At 32.6% G+C, this 25816-nt stretch overlaps 1 protein-coding gene across 3 annotated transcripts in view; it reads right to left on the reverse strand.

The window, feature by feature from the left end:
* Nucleotides 1-274: 274 nt before the first annotated feature.
* PKN2 (protein kinase N2) overlaps nt 275-25816 on the reverse strand; it is a 158265-nt gene continuing 132723 nt past the window's right edge. For all 3 annotated transcript variants that reach the window (XM_077120365.1, XM_077120364.1, XM_077120363.1), the window contains 12 exons: nt 24847-25021; nt 24509-24635; nt 23896-24026; nt 23736-23811; nt 23570-23661; nt 18060-18236; nt 14410-14472; nt 12966-13042; nt 9532-9674; nt 5958-6065; nt 5670-5750; nt 275-5583 (listed from right to left, as the gene is read on the reverse strand). In XM_077120365.1, coding sequence (XP_076976480.1) covers nt 5380-5583; nt 5670-5750; nt 5958-6065; nt 9532-9674; nt 12966-13042; nt 14410-14472; nt 18060-18236; nt 23570-23661; nt 23736-23811; nt 23896-24026; nt 24509-24635; nt 24847-25021 — 1454 coding nt within the window. In that variant the 3' untranslated portion in view covers nt 275-5379. The remainder of the gene's footprint in view (nt 5584-5669; nt 5751-5957; nt 6066-9531; nt 9675-12965; nt 13043-14409; nt 14473-18059; nt 18237-23569; nt 23662-23735; nt 23812-23895; nt 24027-24508; nt 24636-24846; nt 25022-25816) is intronic.

Consider the following 25816-nt stretch of genomic DNA (forward strand, 5'->3'; position numbering starts at 1 on the left):
TGATGGTCAAAACCTTGTGTCTGATGCTCCTTTTATCTACCTTGAAACAAGCAAGTAGAATATATGGAATAGAAATAAATAATAGGGGGAACAAATGCTAAAATAAATTTAGTTTGAAATGCTAGTGATCAATGAAAGCGAAAAGGGGTTTGGTAGGTATAATTTTTTTTTGTTTTCGTTTTATTTGTTTTTCTATTGTCTTTTTTATCTCTTTTTCTGAATCGATGCAAATGTTCTAAGAAATGATGAATATGCAACTAAGTGATGATATTGTGAATTACTGATTATATATGTTGGTGTTTTATTTGGTTAATTTTTTTAAATTAATAAATAAAAAAAAATTTTACTGAGATTCTCAGTAAAATTGTTTTGCTGATATCCTTTAATTCTTTCTCTGTTTTCCCTCATCTCCTTGAGCACACTAAAGATCATTAAAAAAAAAATCTTTGCCCAATATGTCCACAATATGGTCTTTATTGCTGCTTTCTCAATTTTTATCCTCTTCCTTTGGATGGGCCATCATTTCCTATTTCATTGCCTTGTACTCTTTTGTTTCACACTGTACATTTTAATATTTAAACATGCTAACTCTGGGATTTATTCCCTGAGTTGTCTGTTTCTTGAGTATGTAACATGCTGGCAATAAGACAGAATTTTTTTAGTGTCAGCCCTCCTACTAAGAACAACTACCCAAAGCAAAGCAAAGTTTTCCCTGTCTGCTCTGGGCCTGTGTCTTCTCCTGGGCTTGTGCTTGCTAGTGGCCTTAGAAGTTCTGTTTATAGGAGTTTAAATATGCCCTCCACTTCTCAGGAGACAGACCTCCCTCTCTCAGGTGTTCCACTGCTAGATTTATGCAGATAAGTTTTTGAACCCGGCTATTTGCCTCAACTATTTGCACACTGCTTTCCTTGTCTCAAGCTGCTTTTCTGGGAGAGAGGGCACACTGGGAGGAGTTTCCCAAGTCAGTCCTGAGTTCTCAACTGGATGAAGGCCAGGGATCCACTGTTTAGTTCCTTTGGCTACCCAAGGAATATCAGGCCAAGGGGCTGGCTTAAACAATGGAGATTATAGGCTCACAGTTTTGAGGCTGGAAAAAAGTCCAAATTAAGGCATCATTAAGGTGATCCTTGGTCTTTGGCTCCTCTGTCACATGGCAATCCACATGGCAGCCTCTTAGGGCTTCTCTTTTCTTCCACTAGATTTTAGCTTGTTTTCTCTGGCTTTTTCTGTCTGAATTTCATTCCGGATATAAATGACTTAAGTTTCAAGGATTAAGAACCATCCTGTTTGAGGTGGGCCACACCTTAAAGCAATTTCATCAAAAGCTTCCACTTACAATGGGTTCACATCCACAGGAATGGATTAAGTTCAAGAACATGTTTTTCTGATACATACAATTCCAAACCATCATACCCACAAAAAAGAGTGCTGGCTGGCTCTAAACTGTCCTGGAGTGTAGGAATGAAGGGGATAGGAAGGGTTCCTGCAGCTTCTTCCATGGTTCCCCAAAGCTGCACTTTTTTGACCTGCCCAGCAAATACAACTCTTTAAACTGTCTTCCGCAGTTCTGAGGAAGCATATGGTCTTTAAATCCCCTCCATTGCCATTGTCTCAGGTGGGCTGGAACAATGGCCACCCTCTGATCTGGGTCCCCAGCAATCTGAAATGGCTAATCAAAAGCTGTGATCAGTGATTGAACGGTGCCCACCATGGATCTTGGGGAAGTGGATTTTTATGTCCTTCCCTGGTATCAGCAAGCTAGGCTGCTGGTACCTTCCATCAATTGGGGGCTGGACAATGGTAACCACAAGAGGGAGAGCAGTGTAATGGTATTTACCATAATTTACCAGTCTCTTCCTCATGCTCTTCCCTGGATGCTGTACAGTGTTCTACTGGAGTTTGTGTTTTGAAATAGTTGATTTCAGAAAATTTCTGCCCATTTAATAGTTGTTCTGGTGGAGGAATCAATTCCTGAAGCTTCCTACTCTATCCTTCCACAATCACTGATCCTCTTCTACTTTTAATGAGAAGAGCAATTTCTTAAATTATTTGTCTTATTGGGGGTTGTGAACAACAGTAGGGTCCCTTACAGTTTAATTAGTTATAATTCTAGAAGCAGAAATTAAGCAAAAGTTCTGACATTTAAATTTAAAAGCTAAATGCTTACCTCCTAATTATACACACACCCACATACATAAGTGCATGAATATATAATTTATTTTTCAATGAAATTTTTGCTATGTCTCTATCCATCAGATTACTGTAGAAGGCCAATATCTGAGAGAAATACTAGAACTCAAAAGATGGCTGGCAGGTAAGTAAGAATTCTAAATTAAAATTAAGATTATTATCCATGAATTGGCCTTTGGTCTTTTGGCTTTCTCATATTCACTCTCAGCTGCTTTGAGAAGACAGACACTGCTTCCAAAAATGTTTTTAGATTTGAGTCTACAAGGTAGCTTTCACACAGTCAGCATATAATGGCAATTTCCATTATGATCTCCATTTGTGTTACAAGGATAGCATGGATCATTTTGTATTCCAAAATATTCCATTTACAATTTTTGTATGAGATGATTATACAATGGCTAGTAATATTTCATTAATTGGATTATTTTATGCAAATTCAGCTTCTAAAATAAAATAAATTAACCTCAAACAAGAGAAAAGTACATGTACTATTGTTTGTGTTTTCCATAGCATTAATGCATGCTATTCTTCATTTATGAAGACTCTGTTGGCTTTTGTCACCTTGCTATCTCCTCAGTGTGTAGCACACAGGCTTCCACAAATACCTGTTGGATGAAAGATGCCACTGACCATATACAGCAGAGGTATAAACTTTCTCTATATTTCCTTGTGAAGAGGAAAATTTGCCCTGAATCTTCCGTTTAGCTTCTCCTCAGGACAAAAAAGAATTTGCAGGATGGCTAATTGAAGTTATTAGTCTTTGTGATTTTGAACACTGTAAAGCTAATGCATATTTTGATCAAGAGGAAGTTCATAAAAGGAAACGATACGTAAAACCAAAGTTACAAATTGCAATCTATTTAAACTTTAATTTGTGCATTTGTGGTAAATTTATGACTGCAAAACACTTATTTTTTAGAATGACATAGTTAAAGGCACATTTCATTTGAATGCATAGTGTACCATTCTAAAATATCCTAATTTCCTTACAAAGTGCTTGAGCAGTCACTTACACATACAGTAATAGCGAAATATATTTACACTCTAGTTTATAAAATTTAAATCTGACTAAAAATATATATATATTTAAAACTACAGAAAAATTAGTGCTTTTTTTCAGCTTAATTGTGTGAATATACCCTGCCCTCTAATTTTTTTAGTGATTGACTTCAATTAAAAAAACTCTGTACACTGTGTAGTTACAAAATGCTATGTCAGTTTTTAATGCTAAAAGCCTATTTCAGACATTGCTTTCTATGCATATTTAGAACCAAAGAAGGTGAGAAGACTGTACCTCAAAAGTATGTAGTGTTTTTTTTAATGTTGTTGTTAACACTGTTTAAATTAAAAACAGACAATTAAGCTAAGTTCTTCTGTTGTCCTTTGCCAAAGAAGTTAAGTGGAATTTTAAAATAACTTTAAATGGTATATTGTTCATGCTTTCTATAAGACTTTCCCCCTAAGATTTGGGTAATAATCAATGTCAGAGAGGTACTATGAATTATCTTTGAACAATTTGAATTCTTCTTCAGAGTACAATAAAAACACACCAACATACTGTGGGGCAAGGCTAAAATATTTATAAATGTTTTTAGCCCAACTCCTTTAAATCAGTGTGCTTTTCTTTTCTCATAGGATATAATGAACAATTTTTAAAAGATAAGCTCAGTGTGATTAAATGATTAATTCAACATGGTGAGTTAATAAGTTGATATTCCTGAGGTATGATGACCCCAACATGCTAAGTACAGGATCAAAGATGTTATTACTGAATTAAGGAAAAGCAGTGAACTCATGAACTAGAGGGGGGAAGAAATCACCTCACAGCAAGAGGAAAGTCATTGGCAGGCAAAAAGATTTTCCTTTAAAAGTATTTTAAAAAGCCACAATTAGTCCCTCTTGTGAAATGCATTTGATCAAATTATTTTTAAGACTTTTGAGGTACAGTTTTAGTGTTATAATAATTTTTATAAAATATAAACTGTTTTATCAAAAATATTTATACATTCTGTTACAATATATTGCTTTTTACCCTCAGAAACTGCCAATATAAAATCTGGATCCAGTGGCCTAAAATGTACAAATGCACTTCACGTAAATGCTGGAGTCTGGGGTGTCTGCTTGGCCACTGTACAAAAGTGATGAAGTGGTGAAATTAAATAATAAGCCTACAACACAGAATACATTACAACTTGCACATATACATGTTCACAGCATGTATACAATGATAATCCCTATGGTTTAACAAAGACATAGTTACCTTCTACAGCAGACACAAGAACAAGATGAACTAAGTTGAAAAGTGAGGAACAAATATCAAAAGGGGGGTAATCAGTTCACTGAATTTGGAAGAAGTCATGACTGAACATGCATGAGTCTAGTCTTTGGGAATGCATACAGGTAATATAGTATCTTGGTTCAGGTGATCAGAAGTTTTTGTTTTTAAAAGTCTAAGTCAGTGCTGATGTTAAGCTGTTTCTGCTTGTCTCTGAATTGTTATAAACAAAAAAACTGTTTGGCAAGTAGCTCTGTTGGTCAGCTATGAGGATCTATTCCATGGTTGGTAAAAAGTAAGGCAATGAAAATATTTTCTCCTAATAAATATAGAAAATTTATAAAACAAGGCATCAATTCATTCTGTTTTTAAAAATCAAGCCCCAAATGTGCTTAAACAACAAGTACTTTTTTGATTTTAATGCCATTTCTTTGAAAAAAAAAAGAGCATTTGCCTTATTCAAATAAAACCACACTGTGAATGGTATTAGCATTCCAAGACCTTTTTTTTTTTTTTAAAAAAAAACACAGTTAAGTGAAGTTAACTGATTAATTTCTTCCACTTAAGGCAGACATATAGCAAAGCTAGGTTCTGTAGATGAGTGCTTTTCTTTCTTTTTCAAAAAATAGACTATTGATTCAAAGTATTCATTTGTGATGGACCTTTTCATGGTCAATGTTCATTCAGTTTAAACTCCATGAAACTGTTTCCAGTGCTCAGATTTACAATGAAAATACATTGAGAAGCCACTTTTGAAGAAGGTAGAGAATAGTACTTTTAAGAAAATCTTCACGTGTTAAACAAACAAACAAAAAAACCTCTGAAGTTATGGATGGTACAGAAAGTAAATAGATTTGTGATTCTTAAGAGGTCTTCTTGTAAGACGGTCTGCTTGTTTCACAGTGTTTAGTAACTTAACACCAATCAGCAATGTAGTCAAAATCAATGAACATTTCTTGCTCCTCTTCTGAGAGTATCCTTGGTTCTCGAGGCGGAGTCAGAATAGGTGCTTCTGAGGTAAATTCATCATCAAAATTACTAACATCTTCCCGTCCTCTAATGGTAGGTACAAAAGGTGGCTTTACTTTTTTGTCCATCAGAGCACTCCAATCAATTAGCTGGATCACAAAACATGAAATGATCATTTTATTTTCCTACTGTTAATTGCTTCAATTACAAAAATAACTTAAATTTTCATACTAACCCGATAAAATGGGTGCTTTTTTACATCTTCTGCATCTTTCTCACCAGCTCCCAGGCGCCGCTCAGGATTTCTTCTTAATAGCTAACATAGTGTAAAGTAGAAAAGTTAAAACCAGAAATTTCATTAATAAGGATTTTCCTAAATTTCAAAGATTTGTTTATCTTTTGAAAGTGTCTGTCTGAACCATGCAATATCTGTGAATTGAAAAAACAACTTCTAAAGTTCTACTGGAAAATTTCCTTCACTATAAAAAAAAATTTAAGTAGTTTACAAACCATTAATTCTTACCCTTCTCATTATGGAAATGGCTTCTGTAGATAAGAATCTTGGATACCTTACTTCATCATTTACAATACTGTCAAAAACCTCCTCTTCATCATCACCAGGAAAGGGAGACTGGAAGAAATATCTTTGAGTAAGTTAAAATGAGTTTCAATAATATAAGTCACACCTACCCAAAGCACAATGAAGAACCATATAGTGGGGAGAGAAAGCCAACTCTCTACCGCAAATCCACCCAAACAATATAAATATAAAAGGATTTCATGAAGTCATAACAGGTATTTATCTTTACCTAGATGCTATGCCATATGCTCTTACTGAATATCCCCCTAAAATATTTCACAGTCCCTTATAACACACTTGCTCATATCAAATTACTTCATTTCATTTAATTCCATTTCATTCTGTTCTATTACATTTTATTCTAGTCACTTATGTTTCAGGCCAGACAGTCAATATTTAGAGTTCCTACTGGACACTGGGGAATATTTAGACAATAGACACAATCCTCAAGAAGTTTTTTAATCTTGTGCAAAGACAGAAGAAAATAGGAACGTTAAATATGATAATGTGTTACTATAGAAGGAAGAACAGTTTGTGGAAATACATTAGTTATATATGTGCTTTGGATTTTAAAGCAAATTAATGGTGGCAAAACAGAATTAGATATTAGCAGGTACAATGATGGCACGAAGACGGCTGCCAAGAAAATTAGACTGAAAAAGCAGACTCAGGAACTCAAAGAGCACACACTTCAGGAATATTTAATGTCCCATATACACAATAGGTCTTGGTTCACTTCAGTAAGCACCACATTAAAATCTGTGCTCAAAATGACTATAATGAGGATGAGTTATATTCAGCATAACATTTTGATGCACAAAAGGATAAACTCTCAGCTATGTTGAAAACTTGGCTGTTAAATGCGACACATCCTCAGAATTTCAGATGGCTTTGAGTTTACTCAATTATTTTCTTATCTCAGGAAACAAATGTCTAGGTATCATTTAGTACCTTAAAATGACTGAAAAGAGTTGCAAAATGAATTGAGTACCTCTAACCCTCTTTTATCACTGGCTGTTGGAAAAATACATGCTATTTAGCTTTGTTAGGTTTGATTTGGCTGCTAGTTTCCTGTAACATATCAAAGAATGAGAGCCAAGCAGTAAGCAGTATTTTTGGAAAGGGAAGGGGGATGCTTGTAACCAAGAAATTTTCAAACCTTTCAGTTATCAAAACCTACATGTCATTCATTCAAAATACCTACAATGTAGAAGAATCTAATTTCATTCTGGGATTGACAGCAAGTCAGGGAAAATTTTTATTTTGCAAGGATTTTAACATGGATCTTAAGTGATAATACATTGTGGCTGTCTCCTATTTGATTAGTCAATTCTGTACTTCCGAAAACTGTCATTCTACAAGTCTCTGAATAGCAAAGAGGTACCTACAAATTTGTTAAAATATTGAGGTACCTTGTTTCTGCAAACAGATTATAAGCTAACAAAAGGAGGCTAACAAATGTGTTTTAAGCACATACGGTATGAATCCAATAGTCTATTCAGATGTCACCATTCATAGAATCTCAATCCAGTTTCCAAGGGTTACTTGTTATTTAACTTTCTGATACTTTCACCTTGTTTTGGCACAGGGAAAAGAAGACCTGGTATATTAGTTTATTCCTGGAGTCTTTCCAGTCCTCAAAACTAGTAGAAATATACAAATACAAATTTGAAAATGCATGATACACTCAGGTAGTTTGCAATTATTTTTAATAATAGAGAAACACTGGTATAAACTTCAACTAAACCTTACTATTGTCAGTTTTTAAAAAAACACACATAAAATCTTATCAATGCTATAAAACAGTATTGACGAAATTTTTAAAGTTTAAATTGAAAATTTTAAGCTTCAAGTTTAAGTTTAGTTCTTTTCCCAACTTCCACATTATAGAGGTGCTAAGGAGAAATGAAATTGCAAAAAGCAATTGTGAAGGAATAGTAGGGTCCATTTTCTCTTATCTTCTAGATGTAAAAGCTCAATTAATCAGAAGCTCTTTTGAAAAATATGAAACAGGAGCATCCTCATTTTGTTCCTGCAAATCCTTACGTTTCTTTAGAACATGAGGAAGTAGAGTAAAGCGGTAATTAATTTATACTACTAATTCTAGTAGTATAGTAGTATTTTTGCAAAATATTCACAATTCTCCATGTCATTTCTAATATGGAGAATGAATTTTAAAGCAAGCATAGAATTTTTGTTAATAAATCTCATATTTAATTGAATGTTACATTTAAAAACAAAGCTACAAAAATGTTGACTTTTATAAAAAAAAAAGACAAAAAAAAAAAAAAAAGGAGTTCAAGTATTCCATAGCTTATAGAAAGAACTTTTATGAATACTTCTGGCACTTTTGGAAGAAAGACCTGTGGGGAACAGACCTAAAATAAATCTTTCTATTCAATAGGTTCTGAAGTCAGAATGTTGGGGGTTAAAGTACCAGCTATACCACTTGGGAGTGGTGGAACTTTAGGCAAGTTATTAACCACTTTGTGACTCTTTTATGTATCTGAAAACGGGCCAAGGACTAGTATCGACATCATAAGGTTTCTGAAAAATTAAATGAGCTAATATTTATAAAACACATAGAATCGTGCCTAGCACAGGGTAAACACCATTTTAATTAACTATTTTTCCTCTTCACTTCCAGCGCATCTACTCCAATTTGATATAACAAAAGCAGCTGTCCATTTGGATGAACTAACAGGCATTTATTTATTTGTTTGAGAATAAGTACCACTAAATGACAAGCACAGGGCAAAACTTTAGAAATTTCTGGCAATCAAGGAACATTGCTGGCCCTGGGGAAATGGTAGAACAATAAATGAATCACATAAGATAATTTTTCTTTCATCTCCAGATCATTGTCACTCTGGTAATTTTCAATTAGTTGTCAAAGATTTACTAATTTCCCAAATCTACCTTAATTTATCATTTCTAATGATTTATGATGCAATATATTAGTCTACTCTCTTATTACTGCTTTATTTATTTAAAATCATTCATTGTGTCCTAAGTGATTACAATTCCTGTGTACAATAAAGTTTCCCCAAAATTTATTTCAAGTTAACCTACAGAAAATAGTTGGGGAAAAAATGGGTAAAATTTTTGATTCTACTCTACCATTTTTGGAGTTAACATTTTATTTTTGACAAATGTACACCCTGGTGACACTTCTTTATAGGTACAGAATACATTCTTTTCATAAGTCTTCCTGCTCTTCTATTCCCTACAAAACGATCAATTGTATATGATTATATCTTAAAATCATAAAACATCATCACAGCAATTCTGAAATATAAAGAATTATTTTCAAAGCATTGGTTATGCATTCCACAGATCATATAAACATCTAAAAGACAGAAGGTATTACAGAAGCAGAGTGTATTATTAGTATGCTATAAACAAAAACTTAAGTTCCACTTAGGCCAGAGACATATGGGGTGGCATTATAAATGACATGCTTTCTTCTTTCAATCCTCTTTCCTCTGCTCTCTCTGACCTATTTTATACTGCTTACCTCACCAACGAGCATTTCATATATAAGTACACCAAGGCCCCACCAATCTACAGCTCTCGTATAGGATGTTTCTGTTAATACTTCTGGGGCAAGAAATTCAGGAGTGCCGCAAAATGTGCTTGTTCTATCCCCATATCCCATTCCTGAAAAAGGAAAAATTTCAATTTTTGGTAACAAAAAACCCCAGCTTTCTTTCTATACAAGCTCAGCAAAATAATTAAAAGATATTCTTAGTAGGCAAAATTAAAGTTGAACATTTGTACATGGAAACGAAATTCATATATATATATACAAGACTTTCAAAGAAAATGTTAAAGATTATTCTAGAGAAAATTGTGCAATAGCAACTCTATTGTCTATTTACTGGGTGAGAATAAATAAAATGCCCATCCTTCATTTTAGTAATTTATTTTCTATTGTTATTACTTTACAAGGACTGCTAAGACAATACCAGAAAATGAATTGATTCTGAAGCTTCAATTTTTATCATCTTTCCAAAACAACCTTTTATATAAGCTAATTTAGTTCACTATAAAAATAACATTAAGTACAGTTTGGAAAACACCAAGTAAATCCTTGGATAATGATGAATTGACCAAATGTATCGTATAATATAGAGATATGGGATTAGTAGTTTAGCACTTAAACTACTAATAATATCATTGATACTTTGATAATATATTAATCAATAATATACGTTAGCTACTGAAAATAAGGTCTCTATGTATTCCAAAGTGTTAAGTGTAACTTTATGAAAGAAGGTGAAAGAAAAGGTCTAATTCTAAGCTCAAAAAGCAACGTACATATGGTGACTGAGAAACATAAATGAATTTGTACATCTATGGGACAAGACTTGAAGGGTATAACTAAAAGCATGACAATACTAGGATGGAAGGATACATACATTTTTGGGTAAAAAATGTTTAACATTGTCATATTTTTTTTTTTAAATAAAATCTTATTTTTAAAAAGAGTTGATATAATATCTATATAAGTTCTACATAAGCCTTTTAAATGACTTTGAAAGATTAAGAGGAAAGTTAAAAACAGAAACAGAACCTGTGTTTCTTGACTTTTATTCTGTGCTCTCTTCATAGGCAGAGAATATTACATATGGCATATTTCAGGACACAACTACTTCTATAGTAATATTATAAAATGGATGACATTTAAATGTAATGCATATATATTTTGTCAATTATGGTAATATAGTTACCATATTTCATTCCAAAGTATTTCAAGAGTTATCTTATGAAAGAATTAGAAAAGAAAAGCTCTTTATTTTAAATTTTAAAAGATATGCATATACAATAGTAATATAGTTATATTTCGTTCATTCCAATACATTTTTAAAGGTGTTGGAAAAAAAAGGGTCTGAAAGCAGGCCCAATTAGACCGGAAAACTCCAAGGAATTGGTTAATATCAGGGTTTGGAGTCATAAAGACTCAGTTATAAATTCAGCTTTGCCACTGGATAGCCGTGAGAGTTTGTGAGAGAAGTGACCTAACCTCTCTAAGCCTAAGTTTCCTCAGCGTGTATACCGAGGTCAGTAATACTATCTTCCTTCTGAGGATTATGAAGATTAAAAGAGATCATGCATACGAAGCATGTGGTAAAGTGCTTGGCATAATGAAAGTGCTCAACAACTATTAGCTATTATTATTATAATCAACTATTACATAATAGTAGATTCAATATAAAATAGTGTCTGATTATTCAATACGTATTTTCTAAGTACATATTTTCTGAATACCTATTATGTACTAAGTGATGGGATCCCAAAGATGAGTAAGACATAGTTACTTTTCTTTAAGGAACTTACAGGAAACTGGAGGAAAAAATATATATATTGATAATTTTATGATACAGTAAGCATAAGAAATTGTGGAAACACTAAAGATGGGTTCCTAACGCAGACTTGAGAATTGTGGTAAGGAAAGGAGCCTCAGGTAACTTGACAGTGGAGTTAACAACTGAGTTGAGTCTGAAGGATGAACAGATGTTAATTAGCAAATAAAGTAGAGATGGATGATAGTGGTAGAGAGACACAGACTACAAACAGTTGATTGTTGCTAAAGCAGAAAGTGCTAGGCAGAGAGCAAGAGATCAGTCTGGAGAGGAAGGGAGGCAGATCAGGTAGAGAACTGCTACTCATGTTAATGCTAGTCAAGTCATTGGAAGGTTTTCAGGAGGGATGTGTGACAGTCAGATTTGTATTTGTATGAGCCCTGGTAGTATTTTAGCAACTGCATGGCACGTTGATTTCAAGGAGAAAAAGACTACAGGAAGGAAAGAACTTAGCAGTCTCGTTAAAAGAAGAAGACGGTTGGCAGGTTGAGGAGAAAAGACAAATTTGAGAAATATGTGGGAGGTGAACATCAGCAGAGTTTGATAAATAACTGGATGAAGAAAGTAGAAAAATGAATAGAGTCCATGATAATTCTGCATTTTCCAGCTGGGAGAATGAGAGGATTGTGATGCCACCAAGAACTAGTCTACCTGAGGAAAATGAACTTGTTGTTTATGTAGCATTTGGTTTATTTTCTAGTGACTATTCAAGGAGAGCTGTGTGAATATAGTTGAATGTATATATTTGGAATGCACGAGAAAGGAAATAATAAGTTTGGGAGTAATTAGCATATAGTTGATAGTAACTGGAGTGAAAAGCTATGGGTTATGGACAGACTGAGGAACAAAAGCATTTAAAACAACAGTGCCCAATACAGAGAAGGTCAGTAAGAGAAATTTTTTTTTTACTGGATTCAGCAATCAGGAGGTCAGTAGATACCTAGTTGACACATATTTACATAGTTCATTCATTTATTTATCAATCCAAATACTTATTAATTGAATGTTCATTGAATACTTATGATATGCCAAACATTGTGCTGTATTATGGGAACAAAGTTGAATAACAAACAAGAAACTACCAGTTTAGAGTTACTATTTCACACTTTCTTATGCTACCTGTGATTTCAAATTTCTCCCGCTTTCTTATTTACTTTTGAGTATACAGAACACATTCTCTCTATACACATATGTATACATATGTATATATATAAATATTTCTATTTAAAAATTTTAACATGTTTAAGAAACTGGAGGAGTTATTAGTTCTATATAATTCACTCTGTACAGTCCCAGTGAAGTAAATAATTAAACCTTAACCTATGCTTTCCTAGAATAGTGACAAAATTATTAATCACAGAAAGAGAATCTCAGTCTTATACTATGATTTCTGGGAACATAATCTGACTCATATTCACAGAATAAATTCTCCATGTGGTAATTAGGCTACATGAACAATTTGTACCATTTTATTGGAGAATAAAGTTAAAATATATATTTTGCTTTCTAAAGACAGACTTGAAAACTACCAAAATACAAAGGAATAGCAATCTATTAGAAAAGGAACTTTAAAACATCCAATTACCTTCTTTGCAAAGACCAAAATCAGCAATTTTCACAAAGCCCTCTGTATCTAGCAATAAATTATCCAATTTCAAATCTCTGTTCAGGATGAAAAAATGCAAAATGAAAAAAATCAATAAAATCAGTAGATAATGTAGCAAAAAATCATTTCAACTGGAGCCACACTTTCTCTTTCTAAAAATCGTTTTTAGAGATTATGGATTGAAACATAAATATTATACTACAAATGTACATTTTTCTTCCTTTTGGCAAGTTTAATGCTCTGCATAATATAGTTTCTGAACAAATCTCCCCAATACATAGAAAACAAAGAATGTGTATGAAAAAGGAATGTTCTATTTACATATGTTTACAGCACGGAAGGAGTTCAAGTACTATTTTTTTTTTTTTTTGCATGGGCAGGCACTGCGGAATCAAACCTGGGTCTCCAACACAGCAGGTGAGGAATTCTGCCACTGAGCCACCTTCACACCACCCTAAGGACTTTCAACTCAGATTTTACTAATTCATAATTTGTGATTATATGATGTAGACTGAGTTAAAATTTGTCTATATATCAGCCATGAAAAAGAATTGTCAAGCTAACTATAAATAAGGTGTCATGGGGGCAAGATTTAACCTTCTAAGAGAGTAATTCAAAATGGAAAGCTGTTCATTCATATTAATTGATTATAAACTAACAGAAAGTATTTTCTCCTTTGAGTAAAAAATATCAACCAGGTGGAAATACTGTTAGAAATCTGAATAAATTCTAATTTATAGTCTCTTAATTCTGACTGACTCTCCCATAATTTGTTTGGTCTTGAGTGGTGTCACTCAATACAATACTTTGTTTGGTCGAGAGCAGTACTATCCAAAGTATGGTCCACAGACTGGCTGCTGGGCCATAAACTATTTTTTACTTATCTATAATTTTCTAATAAGCTTATTGCCAGTACATAAATAAGCTATGTCACTAAGTACACTCTTTAGTTCAGCTGACAGACAGACTTTCCTGATGAAGAAAGTAATGTGCTATTTTTACATTTTGGCAAAAACTACTTATTTCATCATGGACACATTTTGAAGTAGTACTAGTCTAGAGTGGTATTCTGCAGTGGATCAGCTGACCGAAAAATATTTACTAAGATAAATGTTGTTGGTGAATTGCGTTTTCAAGGGCTAACTCATAATTCAGCTATTTTAATTAGGGAATATGCAGAGGATCAGGAATGAAGAAGTCCATCATTTAATTATTGTGTCAGCTACATGTCTTTCAAATTGGGGTTTGAAGTTTTTTAGGGATCACTAATAGGTAGCAGAAAATTATGAAGTTATTTATTTATTTTTGCATGGGCAGGTACCAGGAAAGGATGCTATTTAAATATGAAGTATCCTTCTTAAGTATCTTTAATTCTAACTTATACCAAAGTAAGCACAATTAAAAAGTATAAAAATTTACTTACCTATAAACAATTTTGTGTTCATGTAAATACTGCAACCCAAGAACTACACATGCAGCATAAAATCTGTTTAAAAATTAAATCAAAAGAAGTTTAACAACTTTCACTGCTCTAAGATTCCAGTTTATATATTTATGTGCCAAAGCAGGACTCGATTGTTAATTTTACGAATATTTACTTAGTCCTTCCTTTGTGCCAGATATTGTGGTAGATATTGGGGTGAAATTAAAATGAAAAAAAAAAATACAGTCTCCACAATGGAAGCCCTAACTTTGTCTTATGGAGTCTCTGAGATCTCAGAAGGGAGATCTGTTCTGGTTCTGTAGAAGTAATTATAATGGACATTCAGGGTAGAAAGACAGAGTAGAAGTATTGTGAGAGAAATATAGGGCATTTCCCTAAGTTAAGATAAAAGTGTGTAAAAAAGAACACAAGTGCAAAAAGGCATAACATGTTTGACTAGCAATAACAAGTTTGATGTGCCTGAAGTAAGGAAAATGTTTATGTGGAGGAGAAATAGACTAGGCTGGAAAGACAGGCTGGGGTCAAGTGGTGAAGGACCTTGATGATATATTATGAATACTGAAATATCTTCTCTTTGTGATAGAGAATCAAACCATTTCAATCAAGAGAGAATGACCAGATTTATGGTTTAGAGAGATTTATTCTAACGGAGTAGAAGTTGATGTATATGTAAATAGGCAGAGAACCAAAGGGAAAAAGAACAGATAAGGTATTATGATAGCCCAGATGAAAGATTCTGAGAACTTCCAATGAAAAGAGATGGATTCAAGAGATACTTAAAAATTAGCATGACCAGGATTCGGCTCATTAGCTGTAGAGGATGAAGGAGAGGGAACAGCTGAGGATGACTCTCAAGGTCTTCTTTTAGTGGAATGAATAGGTAAAGAAATATAGAAGCAGCAAAAGTTTTGGGCGGGGGGAATGAGTTTGGCTTTACACATGTTGACTTTGAACTGCCTATGAATCGGGCAGAGAGCTCAAGTAGTTGGATACTGTGTCTGACTCTTAGAAAAACTTGGGTCCAGCTGGAATATTAGAAGGAAGATGATGTTTTTCTTTTTCACTGTTGCATCCTAAATGCCTGATAGAGTGTAGGCTCACTGAATAAGGAGGGTGGGAATAAATCAATGAATGAATTTAAAAATACAAATCTGCTTTCAGTACACATAGCATGTAGGGCATTCGAAAATTATTTCTTAATCATATAAGTAATGCATGAATATTCCCTCTACAAAATATATGATACCCCCCCACAAGTACAATATTTTCTTCATTCTCTGTCCATCTCTCCTCAAACCTGTTACTCTCCATAGAGATACTAATTTTATATGTTTTATGAACACTATTTCAAATTTTTAGAATGCATTTATACACACAAGTTGATAATAAAGCATGCTTTTAATTTACTTATTTTTAAAAAATGGGACCATGATTTGGGAGAATTTTAAAATCATCTATTTATAAGTACTTATTTGATTATACATTAGATCTTTTATAATTACTTAACAGAAGTTTAAAGGATGTAGCTGAAGTCCATTAAAACAAACATCATTCTAAAACTGCTTAAGGCATTGATTTTTACTCACAATTTCTTAGCAAATTTATTTCAATGGCAAGGCAATATTCCAAAATATAAAAATAACTGCTTTCTCATTTGTTTCTTTCTTTGTAAACAAACTACCCTGATTATACTCAACACAACAAATAATTGGGTATATTATTCAAAATATGTATTTTACTAAGTGCTTAATAAGTATCAGGTACTTTGTTAAGATAGTTTAATTAATTAGCTTATTTCATCTTCAAATTTAAGGTAAATATTTTTACAGAAGCAGAAAGTGAAAGCCAAAGAATAACTACTTTGTCTGAAGTCACACAGCAGAAAAGAGCAAATTTAGAAATCAAACTAATTTTGATTCTATATTTCTCAGGCAATAAAAATTCACTAATTGCTTGTTATGAGCTAAAACACTCTTCTGTGTGCCTCACTGGTAAGTAAGATAGGCATGGTCCTTGCTCCTCTGTTTTGTGAGGGGAGACAGACAACAAAAATGTAAAATATAAATAACTAAGACGATTGAAGGTTGAAAACAAATGCTAGGAAGAAAAAACAAGAAAAAAACCAGAATGACCTAATTTAGAGGTCAGGAGTGTGATGGCATTTTAGATAGGGTGCTCAGGAAAGGACCTTTAAAGAAATGATATTTGAGCTGAATGAGCCTGAATGATGGCAGGGAATCATGTCAGCTTTGGAGTACTGCAATGTAGCATTTTATTCTTGCATTTCACTGGGCTTAACTCATTTGCATATGACTTGTATTCTCAACAAAAATAAAAGTTCCTTAAGGCAGAACTCCATTTTATATCCCACTAAAATTCAAAAATAAAATATAAAAAAACAAAAGCAAATAAATTCCCATGGCCATTAGTACAGGGCTAGGCAGTCTGGATGCCCTGTTTTTAATTTGCTAAATATTCAAGGAATGAATTATTAGTAGCCTACTATTTTTGGATTTTGCCTCTTTTTTGCCCCATTTCCTAACCAAAAACTTGAAGGTTTTATCTGTATTACTACTGTCTGCTCTAAATACTTCTAAAAATTTATGGCGAGAATCAGACGAAGGGGTGAAAGTAAAACTGCTAAATAAATATCAGCTGCTATTTCAGCAGAATATAGACAAGGAATGAAAATTCAAGATTAAATCCAATAAAGGTTTATGTTTTGGGCTTATGATTTGGGATATATTTTGGAGGGTGAGTCTATTGGACTTGCTAATGGATTGGATATTGTAGGTGAGGGAAAAAGAGACTCAAGAATGACTCTTTGGCTTTGGCCTGAACACCTAGTAGATGGTACTGCCGCTTCATAAGACAGGGAAGACTAGAAGAATAGCAGCTCTGGGGAGTGGTAGGTGAGATCAGAGAATTAATGGGAAAAATCAGGAGTTCAGCTTGGGATGTTAAATGAGAGACACTTATTAAATTCTGTCTTGTACCCTCTTTTCCTTTGGAGGCAATAAATGCTTTAGTTTCTTTGTATTCTCTCAGAGATATTATAATCACATGCAACAATTACTTAATGTATATTCTTTTAAATTTCCTCTTTTTTTTTTTTTTAGGGGTAGGGGGCATGGGCAGGTGCTGGGAAACGAACCCAGGTCTCCGGCATGGTAGGCGAGAATTCTGCCACAGAGCCACCACTGCCCGCCCTAAATTTCCTTTTAAAAATACAAATACAAAAATCTTATACAAATATATAATATGGATTCTTCTGTATTTTCTTTTTTCACTTGATGTATTGTATAGAGTTTGTATTTAAAGCCAATGGGCTTGGATGGCATTCCCTAGGGAGAAAAAAATCTAATAGGAGAAAAAAAAAAAGAAATTTTACTAAAATGGACCCCAGATCGCATAAATTATCAAGTGTGATTTATGGTAAACCATGATCACTTTCAATACTGACAACAGAGTAAATACATTTATATATGGCAAAACAGTAATATGTAACCCTTCTTGCAAAGGTTTGTTTTCCATTAAGAAAAAAAAATCTACAATTCACAGAGAGTTCTTTTCCTTTCCAGAAAGAAATCAGTCATGGAAAAACTCAGAAATGTCTAACGCATACTCACACAGCTCTTGGTTCAGAAAAGACATCAGTATGAATGTGCATCATTAGGTCCCCACCGGCAGCATATTCCATTACAAAGCAAACATGCTCTTTGGTTTGGAAACATGCAAAAAGGTTCACCAAAAAGGGATGCCTTACACTATTCACAGTTTCAAAAATTCTTTTTTCACACATTAAGCTGTAAAAGAAAACATTGTAAAAAAACCAACGTTAAAAAAATTAAAATTGGAAATACACTTTTTAAAAATTACTAAATTCTAATATAAGCAAATTTCTTATTTACTGTAACTTTAAACCTATAAAATATGTTAATCTTGCCACTTTGGTTTACTTGATATAAATAATTTTAAATGAAAACTAAAAGACTATAGAGTTCACATTGATAATATCAGAGTAGCATGTATTTGGCTAGTAGTTATAGTTAATAAGATGGGCTTAATTAGGGGCAAATTATGAAAAGTTATCAGGAATTGGTCAGAAAACATAGCAATCTGAAGCTTAATTTAAGAAATTTAAACTTTGTGACTAAGGTAATTTCAAGAACAATATTTATAATTCATAGGCTACAGTTTTCAAAATTTTTAATCATATAAGATATGTAGCTGAAAGGTATAGATATAACTGGTTTCATTATGCATAACATTTTAATTTAGAAATCTGACTAAAGTGGATACACAGAGAATTCTACAGCATCCTTCAAGGAAGCTCCTTGAGAATGATACAATTTTTCCATAATAGTACAGGAAAATTTATAGCAATTACAGTTTTTCCCTCTAAGAACTGCAATTGGCTGTTACAAAGAATAGCAGTCTAAATACTGACTCTGGAACATTAATTTTGCTCAAATAGCAAAACGAATTACTCTTCTTTCCCCTGAAAATACACAGTAAGTCAACTTGACTTAAAATTTAGAAGAACGTTAGTTCAAGTAGTAGTCAGATAAAACTTGCAATTTATTTTTTGTAGTACTTGATTAAAATAAAGATATCAACCGACATAAATTTTTGACAATATTAACGCTTGTTTAAAAGGAAATGTTTGCTTAGCCTTTTGTTCTGGTTTATTTATTTTTTCCAAAATGCCAAACTAAAATCCTGACGTTAGAGGGAAAAAGCCATTCTCCTTTCTTTTGGGCCATTTAAAAAGTTAATTTTAAAAAATATTAATTTTTAAAGATAAAATATTTATTTGGGCACTGAGATGATATTGTTTATGACTCTAAAAAATAAAATATAATTTTGAAAACATTAAAAAAGTTTACCTATTGTGTAGAAGCAGCATGAAATTTTTAATACTACATTAATATAGTTGTCTTCTGGATTATGAAAGAAAACACCTGTACAGTTTTAAATATGGGTTGTAAATGCAGCTATTATGATATACTGGAATGCTTAAACTCCCCTTAGTATTGTCACATTCTAGATGAACTCCTAGCCCCTAATTTCATACTATCTGTTTTTAATTTTATGCCAACTCAGAAACTGAAAGCTGTAATTGATTTTAAAGCTTTAGGATTATGTCTATGTCTATTTAAAAAAACTGGCAGTTTTAAATGTTGCTACAAATTAATACCTTATGAAAAATAAATTCATAGAAGATTAAAAGAAAAGGTAATAGTTTTGATTTTTATTACTATTTAAATTTTATAGGAATATAATATTCTAAAAATAGCTTTGGTCATGATTTACAGGATGGATACCAGATATCTGGCTAACTTTTACATAATATAGACAAAATATTCAGACAAAATTAGACAAAACTGGTAAGCTGTTTTGGGTTTAAGCAGATGACAAATGATTTCTTCTTTGTCTATATTTATGGGAGAAACACTAATTCTCAATTGGATATGGTAGTCATTGAAAATCATTACATTTAATGAGAGCTGTTAGGTTAGATCTGTACTGAACATTTAAATGGTGTAAGAGATCAAGAATAACTGAGCAGAATATCCCTTAAAATTGCTTTAATGCCATTCACAGTCTTCTCTGACAAGGACTGTGAATACAGGATAGATGTCTTAGGGCAAAGATAAAGGAGGAAAAATTCCTCATAGACTTCATCGGTCACAATAATTTTAAGCATTTTGTAGTATGTAACAAAAAAGCTATTTCAAGAGTCTTAAACTTGTCCCAACCTTAACTAATTAGTATACTATCCTTATCTAACTAGTCTTTAGAGTCCATGGAACAATCCAAATTTGTTCAAAACTTTGTTCATTCTGTCCAGAACCTTTCTCTCTTCATCTTTCTTCTTTCTCCATTCTCAAATACACTCCCTCCACCAAAAGAATAGAATAAACCCAGTCTCATTAGCAAGATCTTACCCTAAATCCATTAGGTCACCATGATTTCCTTTTCTATGAACTGTTACTGCCTATATAGCTTATTTTAACTCAAACATATCTAGCCTTCTCTCTTACTTACATATTTAATGTATTTATGTTCTTCTCCCTGACTAAATGGCCAATTTCATCCTAATATTTTTGTATGCTTCCTTCAGAGTTCAATAAATTACCAGATATGCTAGAAACTTAAAAACTTAAATAGTGCATTACTTTAATCAGTAGGAAACCACATCTTTCAGAAGGCTAAGGTCTCAGGATTAAATCTTAAATAAGCTGGTTAGCTGTGTTTTGTTCTACGATTGCAAAAATGTATTCCCAACATTTACTGCTTTCTTGAAATATGAATTAGTGAAAAGGAGGCTGAATGAGGAAGTATTATAATAACATAAATTTAATAACCTTACTTGGGATCCAGGGGAGATGGGACTTGGAGCTGTTCTAGTAAATGGTAGGTAGGAGTGTGATCTATGTAATGAATTACTACTTTACACTGAAGTTAATCCATGCGTGGAAAACAACACCATTTATGCTTGTTTAAAGAACAGGGTTGATTTGAAATTTTCTATGACTTATGAAAAACGCAATTTTCTAAGTAAAATAATATAATCTGGACTATGGAAAGAAAATTTAGAATATATAAAAGAACTGCACTAAGTATCAGCAAGTATTTTAGAATCATCCTTTAAAAAAATAAATCATGAGTGGGTCATGGTGTCTCAGTGACAGAGTTCTAGTCTGCCATGCCGGAGACCCGGGTTTGATTTCCTGGTGCCTGCCCATGTAAAAAAAAAAAAAAAATCACTAATATGCAATGACATAAAATTCTAATGCTTTATTAAAGGATGAGACAGACACTGAATATAAAGGATTCTGCTTCGTTTAGTTATTACTATTAAGACTAGCAAGTAATAAATATATATTCCTTTAAAAATTTGCTGGTATATTTTATTTTTTAATTTATACATCCTTGCTGAGTCCCTGAAATTTCTCTGAATTTTCCATTTTTCTATTTTCTTATCAGTTCTACTAGAGATTACTTAACTTCTCTGTTATTTAAAAGTATTGGAATTTGAAAAGCACAAGGATTTAAAACAAGTTAGGTAAGTATCACTTAATTGTCCTCTAATTGGAGGACACAATGGATTCATTTATGGCGGGGTAATGGCCTATGATTTGGCTGAAACTCTATCCTCTCATCTGGACATTCTTCTTTAATAGTTCTATTAAGTACTACAGATTCCGTTTAGATTTAATTCAAGAGTGTTTCCCTAGAAAGATTTGGCTCAAACTACAGTGTAGCATATAGAGCACTAGGATCAACAGAAATAGTGAACAGTTTCCTACTATTTTAAAAAACAAATGAATTTACCATTTTAAGTGTCTGGAATGAAACAAATACATCTGATCCTAATATTACTGTAATTATAAATAGACTGAAGGTGGGAGCAAAGATTTGCTTTAACTATCTGCTTATGTAACATAAAAACGTAACTCCAAACACGTAATGTGGTATTCACAACACTTTATAAATATCCAGCAAATTCCTGAGAAGTTTTAGATATCAAGAGTTTACGTTGATGTGTCTGAATGAGAAGCAGTTAAAAGAGAGAGGTAAAGAATACTATAGGTAAATCCAAATGAAAAGATTTTTACATAAAGCAAAAATATCAATCTTTTAAGATTCCAAACATTTCCAATTAATATTGATAGGAAACAATTAACAGCAGCAGTGTATACAAATAAATACACACATAGCACTTAATACTTAATACAACCCAGCAAGCATTCCCAAAAAAAGATTAAAAAAAAATATTTGGGTTAACTGAAGTTCAGAGAGGTTTACTGAAATGCTTGGGTCAAATCAGTAAGAAATAATAATCAGGACTAGGAGTCAAACTTCTGATTGTTTTCCATAAATATCAATAGATGCTTCACAGTGGTATGTGACAGTCTGGAATTATATGTGCTCCAAAAAAGCATTTTCTTAAAGTTAATCCATTCTCTTGCATGTGTATGCATTATAAATGCGTTTTTTGATGGGGCTACTTCAGTTATGGTGTGATCTACCTCAATCAGAATGGGTCTTAATTCTATTACTGGAATCCTTTACAAGACAATGAATTCAGACAGAGACAGAAAGACTTGGAAGCAAGAGGCTGAAAACAATGAAACTCAGAAGAGAAGGGAAAGACCAGCAGATGCTGCCATGTGACAGAGGAGCCAAGGATCACTGGCAGCCAGTCTTCGGGAAGAAAGCATCACCTGGATGATGCCTTGATTTGGACATTTTCCTTGTCTCAAAGCCTTGAGTAAACTGATTCCCTTTGTTTAACCTGACCCCTTTAATGGTATTTCCTTTGAGCAGCCTATGAAACTAAAACATAGTGTAAAACTTCTTCAAAATATCAAATGAAAGTCTTTTTCTGTAATAAATGTATCATTTGTCATAGTAATTTCCATATTTAATAACTTTGTATTAATTTCTTAAAGATAGTCTTTCAAAACCGTAAATTTTCTAACTTAATTACTATTTTTATCCCTAAAGTCCTTGCATTTTAAGAATTATATATAAAGATGTATCCAACCAATCTGTATTTATTTAACCCAGAAGAGCAAGATGCTATGGTAAAAAATATGATTTTAAGAAGAAGACAAGGAAAAAAGTAGTTACAGGTACACCTAAAAAGGCAGGAAAATAAACGTGTGTGTGTGTACACACTCAGACACACATTTTTCATTTGACACATCACTGATTCAAGGTTTAAGTTCACCATCCGGTTAATTGCAAATTATTATATACATGATATTTTATCACTTCCTTAAGATGAAATAGGATATAGTTTCAATATGACAGCAGACAAGTAACATTCACTATTCCATATGAATCCTTTACCATCTCAAAGCATACAGAACTTAATAATACAAGACTATACATTTTACCATGCTCTCCTAGTATCTATTAACCAGTTAATGTCAAAAGATGAAGAAATAGAAGCTAGAAAGAAAACCAGTATTTTACACTTAATTCTTACTTTATATCATGTACAGACACATTACTTTGTTAGCGAGAAGTACGAAAATTTTGTTGTGGCAATATGTAAATCTATTCCTATGATATTACCATATAATTTCAGAAAAATAAACAATTTCATTTAAAAAAAACTAACCTGTCTACCTCATCTCGAGCCACAATGTCTCCTTTCTTCAGGGCTTTTATAGCAAACATCTCATTTGTGTGTTTATATTCAGCCAGAAGTACCTGAAATGAAATTAAAATTATTTCCCAGTTGAGTTATTAATCTGGCAGGTATTCTTAAAATTTCGAATTATTACCTTTCCAAAATGTCCTCTGCCCAAGACAGCACAACACCTGAAGTCTTGTAGATTAAACTGAAATCTTTGCTGAGATCTGAAAAATAGTAATTTAAATTAAAAATAAAGCAATGAAGTATGGGCCCAAATACACAGTAGCAAAACTCTGTTTAATCTTTACCTTCTATTCTCAAATTCTTGAATACTACTATATTCTAGGCCTGATGGAGGACTATCAGGCTCATATTCAGATTGGGATGTTGGAAGCACACTATTTCTGTCATTCTCAATATCAAAAGCAGTTTCTGAATCCTACAAAACATTAAATACTCATTAAGGCATTAGAAACATTCAGAAAACAATTTATTTGGTAAGGATGGAAAAAAATGTCAAAGATCTTATAAAAATTAGTGAGAAAAGTAAAATATGGAAAATGAACATATTATTTCTTCAAAGAATATGCAGAAATAATTTTAACCAAGTACAATAATTTTTTTAGTTAAGAAATGGATTATCTGGCTGCCCATTGATGACATTCTAGCTTAAGCAGCCTATTCCATATCTATATGGCATCACAAGGTTAATGACAATGGTATAGCAACATTAAGAAATTGGCCATCTGTTGACAATTGGGTCTAATTTAGTTGAAAAAAGTCAATTCATAAGAAACATAAATGTACAGTTTTCAGGACAATTTTTTATTAATTGAAATGTATACTACCTTTATGCATATGATGCTTTTATTGGGGATACATTTGGTAAAAAGGAATTATACAAAGTTTTAAATGTCTTGCCTGTCCTGGTGTATCCAAAACTCTTAATTCAGGAGGTTCATCTATTTCTCCAAGGGAAGAAGCACGTGGTGGGGCCGGAGGAGGTTCAGGTTCAAGATCAAAGTCCAATTTGGTTACTGCAGAATCACTTAGAAGATAAATTCACCAAAAACAATCAAAAGTACGTACTTTAAATAGCTTCGGTATGAAAGTAAACAAAAAAATTTTAAGTAAGCAGAACACTAATTTAAATACTACTTGGAAATACTCAAACTTCAATTTATACACAGTAATCAAAATGTAAGAATGTCACAATAACCATTTTTTATACATGAAGCTTTAAAATCTTAGACACATACCTAGCAGGAGGTGCTAGTTCAGGGATGCGTACATCAGCCAATGGTACTGTAGCAGGTACAGGAGCTTGAGGACTGAAGGTGCCAGAATGATTTACTGTAGGAATAGCTCTTCTCACAAGCCTTCCCCAAGTGGCAATATTAATATTCATTTGAGGAGCTCTGAGAAATGTTTTGCCTGTGGATATTGTGCATAAAAAGAAAATAGAATAAATAATTTCTTTATATATTACCAAAAGCCATAATTAAAAAATTCATATTAATCAGATTATAATTTCTGAAGACAAACAAAATTTGCATTAAAAAAAAAAGCTAGAACTTTCTTTTTTGGGGGGATGGGGTGAGGGTGGGATTACATGAACTGGGGATTAATTAGTTCTTAAAGGCTAGTGTATAATAGCATAAATGGCTTTTTAAAAAATTATACCAATAGGGGGATTTAAGGAGTATGTGATTTATTTTCCTTTGGAAGAAATGAAAATGTTCTCATATTGACTGTAGCAGTGAATGCATAACTATGTGATTATATCAAAAGCCACTGATCATACAGTTAGGAGGACTGTACGGTGTATGAATAAAACTGTTTTAAAAAATAACTAAATAAAAGGTAACGAATTTTTTTTTCTTAAGTCTAGGAATGATGTGTGATTAAGGTTTAAAGTTGAAAGAACAATCCTTATCTTTTAGAGACAGAAACTATAATATTTATGGATGAGTCAATATGATGCCTGGGCATGCTTCCAACAATAGAAAGAAATAGTGCATGGGGATATGGATGAAACAAAAGTGCTCATGAGCTGAAGTCAGATGATGGTACATCACACTATTCTCTACTTATGTATATTCGTAATGCTCTTAATGAAAAGTCATAAATAAATTAATAACTAAATAAAACGAAAACATACGGTTAGATTACCACTTTTACATAGCATTTACATTTTTTATATTTAAGGAAATACCAAAACATTCTGTA

This window comes from Tamandua tetradactyla, chromosome 11, assembly GCF_023851605.1.
Source record: "Tamandua tetradactyla isolate mTamTet1 chromosome 11, mTamTet1.pri, whole genome shotgun sequence".
NCBI classification, from domain to species: domain Eukaryota; kingdom Metazoa; phylum Chordata; class Mammalia; order Pilosa; family Myrmecophagidae; genus Tamandua; species Tamandua tetradactyla.